Source organism: Aythya ferina, assembly GCF_964211825.1.
Source record: "Aythya ferina genome assembly, chromosome: 6".
Lineage (NCBI taxonomy): Eukaryota > Metazoa > Chordata > Aves > Anseriformes > Anatidae > Aythya > Aythya ferina.
This window is the reverse complement of record NC_140303.1, coordinates 32,180,292-32,193,144: the sequence shown is the minus strand read 5'-3', so window position 1 is coordinate 32,193,144 and position 12,853 is coordinate 32,180,292. Positions and strand designations below refer to the sequence as shown.

The 12,853-nt window shown below is 37.4% G+C and overlaps 1 protein-coding gene across 18 annotated transcripts in view; it reads right to left on the bottom strand.

Moving 5' to 3' along the window:
- The window catches only part of NCKAP5 (NCK associated protein 5), a 435,525-nt gene that overhangs the window by 26,566 nt on the left and 396,106 nt on the right, over positions 1-12,853 (bottom strand). For all 18 annotated transcript variants that reach the window (XM_084524282.1, XM_084524281.1, XM_084524266.1 and 15 more), the window contains 3 exons: positions 5,912-6,226; positions 3,575-3,711; positions 1,975-2,104 (listed from right to left, as the gene is read on the bottom strand). In XM_084524282.1, the coding sequence (XP_084380408.1) occupies positions 1,975-2,104; positions 3,575-3,711; positions 5,912-6,226 (582 nt within the window). The remainder of the gene's footprint in view (positions 1-1,974; positions 2,105-3,574; positions 3,712-5,911; positions 6,227-12,853) is intronic.

Below are 12,853 nucleotides of genomic sequence, written 5' to 3'. Positions count from 1 at the left end.
AAGCAGAATCTCATCAGAATAAAACCTCTATGAAACTGGAATCAAAACATTCTCATGGTTGAAACAGAAGAAGCTGGAATATTTGGACGATTCCCTGCTATTCTACTGACTTTCTCTGTAACACTGGGTAAAGTACTGGGAGTCTCATCCAAAGTCCACCAAATCAATGAAGGTCTTACCACTAACTCTTAATAGCCTTTGCGTTAGGCAGTCTCTCAACCTTTCAATTTCCTGCTCATATATGGAAAATGAAAATCATTCTAACATTATAATACTGCAACAAGGAAAGGTCATTAATGTTTTGAGGACTCATCTAATAAATATAATTATCTCTGCATATTAAAATATACCCAGTGACTTGGTTTGCTGCAGCCCCTGCTCCAGTCTCATGTGGATGTTTTGAGGCTGTATCACTTGTGTGCATAAAGAAGCCAAGATCTTTGAACACACAATGGAATAAAGTATTGTTAATAATCTGATGTGGGAATTGCATTTATAGAGCACAGAGCAGAAATCCTGTTCAGAAAGAATGGCCATGGCAGAAATAATTTTGCAATAATGCTTTGTAATTTTATTTTCTATTTGTCTCAGTCACAGCTATGAATTTTAGTTCTGTTGCTAGCCCCAAAGTTAGGCATATACACAAAATTAATGGTTTGCTGTGTAAAACGGTGATTTTAAGTCATGCTTATGTATCACTAAACTTGGAATCTGCTGTCATTTAATGCAACTGCTTACACATGCTAAAATCCTTTTTTCTCAAACTGTGATCAATCATGAAAGAATTCCTTACATACCCTTTTGGAAAAGAAAAAAAAAAAAGCAAGAGAGAATGTGATTTGTAAAAAGCAATTCAGTAACAAGAAGTGTTTATTGGCTGAGTTAAATTACTTCCAATGTTTCATACAGATTAAATATGGAACGTTACAGGAATAATGTAAATAAATGGTCCTAGCTTCCTACTTTGCTCTTTCCGTGGTGGAATCACACAAAATGGATTATCTCTGAAAATGCCAAATGTTTAAGTCCAACTCCCAGCAGACACTAAAGAGCACAGTATGCCTGTCTACAGTATCTAACGGTCCACGGCATTTTTAATGCATTCATCACTGCAGTATCTACTGTAGGTGCTAATCTCTGCTAGGTCAGGCTCACTGCTGTGCTGAGAGCCGGCACAAATCCTCCGTATCGCTGAAGTGCTGCTTAAGCTCTCAGGGCTTCAGTGGTGGCTGAGACCTTGCACTGGCCTTTGCACTTGCCAGAATTCATCACCAGCAGGGAAGCCATCAGCTGCATAGGATATCAGCCACCGTCTCTTCCCGCTCCCAGGGGACACCCATCTGCACTGAAAGGTGGCTGGCAGCTTGGCAAGCTGGTGGTCATGACAAGACAGCAATTTCCCGGGTTATTAAACACACAGAAAACTATTATCTCAAGAACTTTGCTTAAGGTGCTTTCATCTACTGGAATTCAGTAAATTCCAAATTGCTATCAGTTGCTGCAGAAAGGTTTGATACTTGAAAATGGCAATATGTACATGGGGGACACTGAGGAAGACCTCACTACGGCATCACAACCAACATCATTTTGATGTAGAGGTTGGAAAACTATGGCCTTGTTCATTGGGTTATTACAACCAGCTAATATATTTTTTTTTAAAAGGGGGGGAAACTATCTTTATAGTCACCTTTTAAATTCTGTAATAATGTAACAGAAGACTTTTTACCTACACTGAAGCAATTTATGCATAAAAACCTACGAGTTAAGCCCTTGCCAGCAAAAACAGTGGAAGAAGGAAAAAAAAGATACACGAATAAAAAGCAAAAAGCAATAAAAAGTTAATGGAAAATTAGAATGAAGTAAGATCTGGGGTTAGAAAGTGAAAATTAGAGACTCCAATGAAGGACATTATCTGTTGCTGAGTCAGTGTGGAGATGAGAGATACACATTTCTTATGTACAAATTTTCAATTACCTTGTTTGTTGCTCTTTGTTAACTCTACTAATGTCTCCTCTGCGGTTCGAAAATAATTTGTTTCATACTCTGGCTCTGGCTCAGCGTCACTGCTGCTGGCAGAATAAGTGCACACTCTCAGAGCTGTGTCCTGTACAAATAAGGGTATTGCAATCACTCAGATGATGCATACATACCAAAATAATGCAGAAGATGGAATGAGGAGTGGAACAGTTTATATTCTTCATGCAATGGAAATGGATAATTCAGTTGGTAAAATGTCTGCTTTACCAGTTTAACTAGCCACTTACCCTTCAGGTAAGTAATCAGCTACCACCTACTGTCCTAACTTCAACTGCCTCTCCGTGGCTCACTGTGTTTTTCAAAGAGCAATATTAATTTCCCCATCTTCCCAGCCATGGTGCAGCTTTTAACTGATGCAGAAGGCCATTCACTGGAGAGGAAGCACATAGCTGTGAAGTGGGTACCGGACCTGAGGATACCTGCACGGAGCCAGATATGCCCAGCACTACTCTACTGCTAAAACGGGAAGGGTGCAAGCCAGCTGCAGTCCCAGAACCATTTAGATACAGTCACACTGCTACACACACACTAAGCTCCTGACTCTGAGGCAGACTAATTGCCCATGAATCATGCTAACATGGTTTTGGGGCTGGTCTGTCGTAACTGAGGCAGGGTGAATATGACAGTAATGTGGTTGTGACTTGGAAGCCAACATGTTGCACCACAGAGGGTTCACTGCCCATTTGCAGATAATACACAAGACAAGCCATTGTTTTCTCTCTATTTCTGTCCTAAATATCCAGAGCACGAGCTATATAAAAATGGGAGATACTCCAGTCAGTAAATAAATGGATGAAGCAGACATGCAAAAACGTTAAGCAACAAAAGGTTTTCAGCCTCTTACAATGCAAGTCTTATTAGCTAACGGTCTGACAGCTTCCTTGCCTTAATACCCACTTTCTGGAGAGGGTTGTTCTCTTTACTTGCTAACCTCCTGACCCTGTGCTTCTCACAGGACTTGGCAGCCTGGAATTCCTAAATATGAATAACAACCATCAGCAGCAGCTTTTACACAGGTATGTGTATTTGCCTGTTCTTCCTGCAGTTTTCTTGAAAGCGTCGAAGGACGGACAGATCACTGCAGGAATTACCCCAAACCCCACAGAAACATGTAAGAAGACTATTTTCTCTTTCACAATACTTTCCCAGCACAGCTGCTCAAACACTCATACTACACAGCCAAAGAGAAAAGGAAACCTAGACCTGGGAAATAAAACCAAAACACAACAGATATGATTCTCCAAAGGAAAGCAAAAAAGCAAGATCAAGTTCCTGGAAGAGAAAAACAGAGTGAAAAGGTCTCTAATTCCTTGCCTATAAAATGGCTGTGCATTTTAATTAATCATGGTTTGCAAACCATGAGGACAAAGTACCTTTTGGTGCTGTATTATTATTAATAATAACTAATGAAGGTCGAGAAAATAAATGTAGCTATTAGATTGTTATTCTTTCCACTGCATTAATAACATTCACCATTTCTGACTCTTTATACCACAATACCGATCTCACTTAAGAGATGACACTTTTTAATTTATACCTTTGTTTTAGCAGTTTTCTTGGTGGTCCAGCCTGGAAGAACTTTTCTATTTTCCACAGTTTCTTCAGTAAGCTGTAATGAGGCAGAGGTCACAGAACTTGGTTCTTGTTCACTTTGCTTTGCAAGGTTAATTATTCCTGAATTAAGAGAGACATTATTTAAACTGTAGGTCTCATCAGCATCTTCTTGAGAGTTTCAGTTATAATTTGGTAAAAAATGGGAACTAATCGTGATACTTTTAATTGTGTCAAATAGTATCTTACTATTCAAAGGAACTACTTACCTTCTTACCGGAATAACTCTAACAACTATAGTGGCAGAATTTGATCCAAAGCCTTTTCCAGTTAACAAGAGAAGAGGAAGGCATGGACTTAAATCCCTCTTTTAGTTTTATAATGTATGTTCTTTCAAATAAGAAAAAACATTCAATAACTACTTCCAGGCATTGTAGGATCTGCTTTGCTATTTTATGTTCTCAGAGCAAGAACAGCGTGTTAACATAAATATAATTAGAAGTACCTTTCTAGCAGAAATTCTCAATCAGCTAGCCTTTTTATTTGCTATATTTGCACTATGCAAAATCAGAACATCAAAGAAGATCTATGGTGCACATGGAATAAAGTGATAATTGTAATTTGGAAGAAAAAGTGAGGGAGAGGAGAAGATTCAATTGAAAATATTCTAGTAAAGAATGAGTTGACCTCACTGTCTGGTGTATACTACTTTTTTTTAACATCTCTTCATGACAATTTAATTAAGATACAAACCTTGCAAGGTTGGTGCAGTGAATATTAGCATTAAGATCAGAACAATCTTACTGCTACTGACTTCTTATGAAGCAATTCAGTGCTTGCAGTTTCTATTCAATTTGTTATAATGACAGTGTTTAATCATGGAGTCTACTCTATAGCACAATGCTGAACTGAGGTCACACATGTGGCTATTCAAGCATGTAGCATATAATCTATAACTAAGATTTCTCTTCTGAATCCTTCTTAGCTGTACAATTAATTAACAGTACATTTATTTAAAAAATACTAAGTATTAAAATATCTTTTATTTAGCTTTGATTTGAAATGAGCAGGGGAGACCACAATTAAGCATACAATGTGTGTTTGCAGTCTTTTATACCATTACAATACTGCATAGGGAATATTGCTAAATCAACCAGTTCTAAGATGTTTAATTAGAATTCTTCTGTTATGCATCTTATGAACATATTAAAGAGCCTTCTTTCCTCCTAGGCTCAATATACATCAACTCATTAGCAGAACACATATTTGATGGTCTTAAGCTAAGCTTAAACTTTATACTTAACCTTACATCCTAATTATATGGAATCTTTCTTGGAGCAATACAGATTTATGGAAGTTAAGCACTCACAAGTTGTTATATGGGCAAAAAATACTTATGTTGACAGTGTTAACAGCCATAACACCAGTGACATTGCATTTCATCAAGATTAAAAAAAAAACACTCTTCCCCATTAAGCCAATTAATTTTGCTGAGCTTTGTTCCATATCTATCATACATGAAAAATTGTTTTATAAAGCTAAATGCTATAAGTAATGATTTCTAACTTTATTGGCATATATATTCGTTGCTCAAAAACCTTAAAACATGTATACAAATTGTTAGTGTGCATTTATAAGGAATTGCACAAAGTTCAATAGAACTGTTTACTAATATGAAGTTATTTGTTCATGTTTTGCTGAATTGCTATTCCATTTATTCCTTTGTCAGCTTTTGTTTTATACTTTATAGTAAACATCTACTCGGCTGACAAGTTAAAGTGAAGTACTTTATGTTCATATATATAAATATTTGTGTAATGTAGTAAAATAACAGGAGTCCTCTTTGAGGTCAAGGCCATATATTCACTGGGATAGAATTTATGCACTGAGGCCAAATGAATATTTAGACTAACTCTGGTTTCAAAAGCAAGTCTTTATGAATGTGTCTTTTCTATGTCACAGTATAGCTATGCATTGTACTTTGCTACAAAGTCTGATCCTGAATACTGCTGAACATCTGCATTCTTATTCAATTCAAATTCCAAAGCTGGCATGTTTTTTTTCTTCAAGTACTGTTTCTTGAGAAAAGGATTTAAGTACTTAACACATTTTTCTTCCTCAGTTACAGATAAGCATTATGTGTAGCAAAATTTCCATATGGCTCAGGTCACAAACTTGTTAACCTTATGCATTCACACAAAGAATATTTTCTGCTCTGTATTTAACATTTCTGTTATCAATCGTCATTATTGTAGGACTTCTGCTAATCAAAACAGACATCGGGACAGAAATAATGTGATTTTCAGTGTAATTGACATTTTACCTGAGGAAGCTGGTTTTGGAAGGCGACTTTGAAAAGGTCGTATACCTTTGGCAGTCATGGCCGGATCAGATGTTGAGTGACTAATTATGCTTTCCACAGACTCCTGACTCTTAGCTGTTGAAGGCACTTCTCGCTCAAGAGTTTTGGCTCTTACTGAAGGAGCTGAAAGAAGAACTTGCTCAGACGGTGCAAGGGCTTCTGTTTCCAAGGTCGATTCTTGCTTAGAAATGTGTCGCCCTGCAGATCGGTTCCCTGAGTCGGGGAGGGGGAAGGTTCCGATCCCGCTGTCCAGTGTCCTCATCTGGCAGCAAGACTCTAAGACACAGGAAAATTGTGTGACAGGGTGGAGCTAAAGGAGTCGCTGGTTCTTAAAGACAGTGAAAGGGTCTACGGGAAAAAAGGGCATCTTCAAGGGAACATTTCAAGGGAAAAAAACATTTTGCATTTTGTGAGTATGCTGGTACCTGTCATTTGCATGCTTTTGACACAACACATCTATTTAAATGAGTGCAATGAAATACCATTTTCAGGTGCAATGAATCTAACATATGCCAAGACACTGAAACTGGCCTGCTTCAGACTTATGGTGTGATAATGGATAGGAAAGGCATTGTCCTAGAAAGTGATTACGGATGGAATTTTTGAATGACTTAGTTTCAAGACCCACAGGTCTGGAGACTACCAATGTGAGGGATTAAGTTAGGTAACACCCCTTGCTAAACAGAACTATGCTTGACTTCTCCTTATTTATTTCTGTTTACTTCATTGTTTTTGTTACAAGAAGAAGTGTGTTCATCAAAATGTGCCATTTATTCTTACCAAAAATTAATGTATATATTTCCTAGAGATACTGGTCTCTCAGAGCTTCCTCAAAAACTTGAATAGCAACAGTTATGCCTTTGTTCACCTTGCCACACTCTGGCTCAGCACATCTCGCTTTGGGTAAGCGTATGTCTTACAACACAATGCCAGGCTGGGGTACCTTGAAGACTTGGTTTGGAAGCAGGATGGTCACACACAGCTCTTCAGCTAATTCATGCTACTGGAAACGTACTCTGCTAAACAAAGAATAGCAGAAGATGCAAGTGCAGATACACACCCACTGCTGTTCTAGCAACACCATCCTGCCCCGACATTTTCTGCTAATTCCCAGTGACTTGCCTTTTGTTTGTATACTGAACAAACAATATTGAAGAGACCATGATGGCAAAGTCCTTTTGAGCTGTATAAACATCAAGAAGGGAACTTCAGCACTAATGGTTGGAAAATGAGCATAATGTAGGTTAAACATCTGGAAACATCCCTTGACAGCAAGATCTTCAGTCTGTGGCAGACACTCCCAAAGGAAGTAGAAGAATTTCCTTTGCTTGAACAATTTAAGGCTACACTGGATAAAAGACATACTACAGTGAACAACTGTACTCTAACAGGAGATGCAAAATATGACCCAATACATCTTTTCTTCTCTACTTCCTGTGTTCCTGAGTATTGATTTTTTTTTTTTTTTATGATATCCCCATTTGTTATGTAAGTCTGTTGTAGTTAGCAGTCTTCTGTCAAATCATTTCTTGTGATTTTTTTCCTGTGTAGTGTTTCTAATACTTTGAGAAATTTGGAAATATTTCTCTTCTACAGTTTTTCCTGTTTCTTTTCAAAAAAAAGAACATTACCATGGTCGTTTTCCATTACTATCTCAATCTCAATGGACCTTGTTTGATAGCATGTAAGGAATTATTTACAAATAAATGTTTATTTATGTTTCTTGATTCTTGTCAAAAAAGGAGCAATTTATACTTTCATAGTGCTCGTTATCTTATCCTAGTAATTCTTAGTCTCTCGAACGCGATTTTCCTGATAACATTTTTAAGAGGAAGTGAAGCATCTTCTCCCCTCATTAAAAACGGAGGATTTAGAATAACAGAAAGATTGGAAGTCATATTGAGCACTCTTACCTTACAGGGCCTAGTTGAGCTGCATCAACAAACCCAACAACTATGCCCTGTTTTAAAAGGGTAACAAGTGACTCTGATTTCTCTCACACAATTACAACACCACAATCAGTTCTTCCCACTGATAAAATGAGATAAGGTGTGGAAGCTGTGGCCAGCTGGCAACTCCATTTTCCATCACATTTTTGAGCTAATGTGCCATAATGATTTTTGAAGCTGCTGAAGGTTGTCCAGGAAATGTGACAAAGAAGAGAATTATATTTGGATCTGCTAAGTCATGTGGAGGTTTCCCAACTACTGAACCCTTGTACAGTCTTAGTCCTTTCCCTAAGATATTTTTGTTGCTTCTTTTTGAATAGTCAAACACCTAGCTGGAAGTGGGTGAGCCGTTCCTCTTAGGATATAACAGAGTACAGAAAAGTAAGTTAAAATGTTAGGTGTCTGTCCTTGCCATTTACACTCTAGATAAATAAACTTAAAAAATGCATGAGCTCATGGACAGGCAGCACTTTAGCTAATGACTGTCAGTGAGAGAGTCATCAAGTAAAGAAAAATATAGGGTAAGAAAGGACCTCCAGTAGTTTCTTCTTGACCAGAAGAAAGACATTCATGCAACACTGGTTTATTGGAGATGCAGAGCTCTTCAGTGGAGACATGGAGTAAATTAGAAGCACCACATAAAAGAACATCCTGAAGGCAAAAATCAGAAGAGATATCCCTTTGCTGTATGTATGGCTAATGCCAGACCCGATTCCACAACTCAGTTTCACAGGGACTTTGAATGATTTTGTAGCACTGTTTCCTTCCCAAACATTCTCTAAGAAGCTAAAAAGGTAGTCCAGTCCTTCCTGCTTACTGCAAGAAAGCCGAATAGACTCAAAATCTGAACAGCAAAGCTATGTCCTTTGCTCAGGGCAAACTGGAAGATGAACTCTGTTTTATCTTCTAAGGTCAGGTTTCTTAAATTTACATAATCTATGTCCTGCCCGCGGTTACCTTTTGTAAGTCTATGAATGGACCAAGAAAACACACAGAGAATAAAATCAAGAGAAATGAATCATACTTCCAAGAACACACAGTCTGCCATTTTTAAAATAATTGAGAGAGTGATAGAAGAACACACCAAAAGCATAACACTTAATTAAAAGGAGAAATAGTTTAAATCAATTCTGCCTTCACTTTATCCACAAGAAAGGAAATACACCATGTGGAAAACAGATTTTTAAAACATCTCACTAATTTTTAATTCTCAACTACAAAGTGCTCTGGCTTTCAAACTGCTCAAAGCTCAGCAGCTCCCACTGTGACACTTAAAAGACAGATTTTTGAAAACTCCTGACTGGACTATGCTGAGTAATCCTGAAAAACCTAGTCCTAAATCCACAGAGTACGCCACAAAATTCTGTACTAATGTCAACTGTGCACTAACAGAAGTAACTAATCACTCGTTTTATATTCAACAAACAAAGAAGTATCTGTGAGAACAATTTGCATTACTGAATGAATGAACATACAACATTATCTTGTGTTGTTTTTAAACTTTTATGAGGCAACCGCAAATTCAAAAAGAATATGTTACACATCTCAGTGACAGCTTTCAAACCAATCAGTTCATGGCCCATCTGATTTCATCAGTCGTGCTGACACTTCAAATGGCTGTTATCAGCGAGAGCTGCACAAGACTACATAATGAAAATTTGTAAAAGTAAAATCTCTGATGCTGCAACAGTACTACTTGATAGATAAAAAGTGTTTCTGCAGAACATTAAAGTCTGAAAAAAAAGTTGTATTTCAGCTTAATTGATTTTGCTTGTGAATCTTTTCTGGCAAACAAGGCAAATTCTTTGCCTGATTTTGTTTTGTTTTGTCTCTTTCCCTGTCAAGGAAGAAAGAAGCTCACACAATAGCACTAGCTTTTATAGTAGGCACAGATAGACTTACCATCTGCCATTTACCGAACAGTCAGACTAGAATCAAGACTGAAATATTGAAATAGCCCTTCCCTCCCATCATGGGGATTTGATTCGAGGCAGAAAACAAAGTGCCTGGAAGTCCTACAGTAGAGGAACATACAACTGAAAATGGAAATAAGGAAAGTATTTATTGGAAATCAAGAAATTCCTTACTGCATGGGAATCTCTGACAACAGGCTGTTGTAAGACAGATGTGGACAATCTGAGGAAGACCTTCAATGTTGAGAAGCTTCTTCCCACTAAGTGTTTAGAGAAAACATCAGCCAAGACATTAACACCGAGCAGGAAGTTTTCTGAAAGTTTGCTGAACACCCTACTCCTGAATAAATTTGAGTTTTAATATTTTCATAGGCAAGACAATCATTCAATCATTCAGTCCATGTTCTGCATCAGCAGGACACCATGGGAGTTTGTGCAGTTGGACAGGCTTTGGCACACTGTAACATTACTGGTGTTCCACCAGAGTTTTCTGGTATCAATAGACCACCAAGACATCTTCAATATGGAGACAGCACCCAAATTAAATGGAATAAAAAATATCTTTGAAAACTGTGCACTACTCTGAGGGTATAGGCAAGAGGAGAATAGAAATGGGACATACACTTAGGCTGGTAGGTATCAGGAATTCTGAAAATTACATTTTTCTTCGAAAGGGAAAAATTACAATAGCAATTCCCTCTGTAGGTTTCTTATGTCTTCCTCCAAAATGCAAAAATTAGAAGTTTGAAATAAACATAGCCTGCTGACAGGAACTGACAACCCAGAATGTATTAGTCACATTCTCCTGAGCATGTATCATTTAAAAATACATCTTAAATACCAGCAACAGATCATTAAACCTAATTATTTTCAAACTTTGTTATTGTTTCTAAAGACACTATCTCTAGCTCAGGACCTACCCTCATTACAAATCATTGTGCTGGCTTGGAGAAAATACCCAGGGAAGCCAACTGCTGGCCTCATTTTTGTGTTCCTCCTGAAGCCTCTGTATTGGTCACTCTAAGGTCAGTGAACAAGAGGAGCTCTCAGTCTCTTACAAAGCACCCTTCTGTGTTCCTCTTTTTACACAACACATGTGAAAGGAAAATCAATTTTGAGAAAAAAATACAAGAAAACATAGAACAGCTACTATGAAGGGAATTGCTTCCAGCACAACACAAGGGACGTGGGTCCAGCCTCCCTCAGGCTAAGCTCTATACTGATACTTAAAAATAGGATATAATTCAAAATACACAATGGACCCAAGCCTCTCTCACATTAGGTATATAGAAGTCTTTCTAGTGTTGAACTTCGGTAAACTTATATTGAGTCCCAGCACATATCCAAGAGATTTCATGAAGTTCATACAAAAGAAGACACAAAAAGTGGTAACACAGCTGTAACACAGCTTTTAAAAACCGCTTATACACACCTCTTCAAGATGCTTTTACTAAGGGGGATGTAATGCCATGTATAATTGTATACGAACCCTTAATTGAATGACTGGAGAGTATTTCAAAATATTTACTCTAATAAAGATTCACATCCTAATAAAGTCCTATCTTAAAAGGGGTTTAAGAAATTCTTAGTCTATTCACAAATCACATCAGTCTTCCTTTCCATAGGGGCCATTATAATTTCCAGAAGCTCATGTATTTACCCACTGTTATTTTGAGCACTTAGTTAAAAGAATATGAGTTTTCTTATGCTGCTTAAATCACATGTAAAAATCTTTACAGAAACCACAAGATCCAAAGTTTTATTCATAGAACTAAAGTAATAAGCCCTCGATCAGCAATTGTATTAAGCAGGTATATTGTCTTATGGTACACATAATCTCATTCAAAATGATCGGGCAATTGACCCACTTTGAATTAAACATAATAATAGGAGACATTTTTGGATGCGGGCACATAGGGAAGGATTTACAGGTCTCAAGAGGATGTAATTGTAGGTCCTACTGTGCTGTAAGACAAGTTTTGCCTCTCCACCAACTTGGGCTCTGACTGACACAGCTGCCTCTCAGCGCTGCTTGAGGGGTCAGGATTTCCAGAAGCAGTTCAGTAACTTCAGCCATCCCCTGTCACTTGGAGCCACGAGGATACTAATAAAACATATCGACGGATTCCAAGATGCAATTACCACAAACAGACATAATCTCTACTTTAAACAGTTTCTATTTGAAGGTAGCAAAGCTACAGAAGCGTGTTTGTCACTTAACTGTGATGGCCGATCTATCTTAACATCAAAAACGCATCGAACAGCAACAAACAGGACAATTGTATTTTAGGTCCAAAAAAAATAAAAGAAAGAAAAAAAAAAAAAAAAGAAAAAAAGATCACAGGGTGTTCTGCTTAAACCAGCCTTTCTAGATAATGCTCATAGCAGAGGGACACATTTTCTACCAAAGAAGCATCCCACCTCAGGAAAAGTGTGGAGTTCTCCTCTGTGCTCACCACTACAGCTGGTTTGATATCTTCCTCACATAAATTTTCAAGTTCTGGCCTCCCAAACTGCATATGATTGACACAAATCTCAGCTGAAACTTTTGAATAACAACCAGAATTTTCCACAGAAAGCAGACATTTTCAAGAAAAAAAAAATCAGTCATAAATAGCTCTGTATCAAGAACAGTTTCACTGGGAAATTTCCAGCAAGCTGTTTTCAGAAGTACAGACTCACTTAAGCCTTGAAAGAAGGTTTTGAGAGATATCTAACACCGAGTGGGCTTTCTGCAAGGAGTACCTACACCACTAAAAATGAAAGGGCATTAATCCCATCAGTACACAAATTCTAACGAATTATCTTTCTCTGCATTAGAAAGATCAAGACTTCTATTAAGCTGGCATGGGGAACCAGAGAATAAGTAAATTTTTTTTCCTGACACACAGTGGTAGTATCATTTTTCTAGTATTATCAAACACGCCAAATTATTAATTAATACTTTTTCTTTTTTTTTTTCATATAAAATCTCAAATGTAAATAGGTCTCTGCAAAATTGCTTTATCAGTTAATAAACATCTTTAAGCTACATGTGGCAT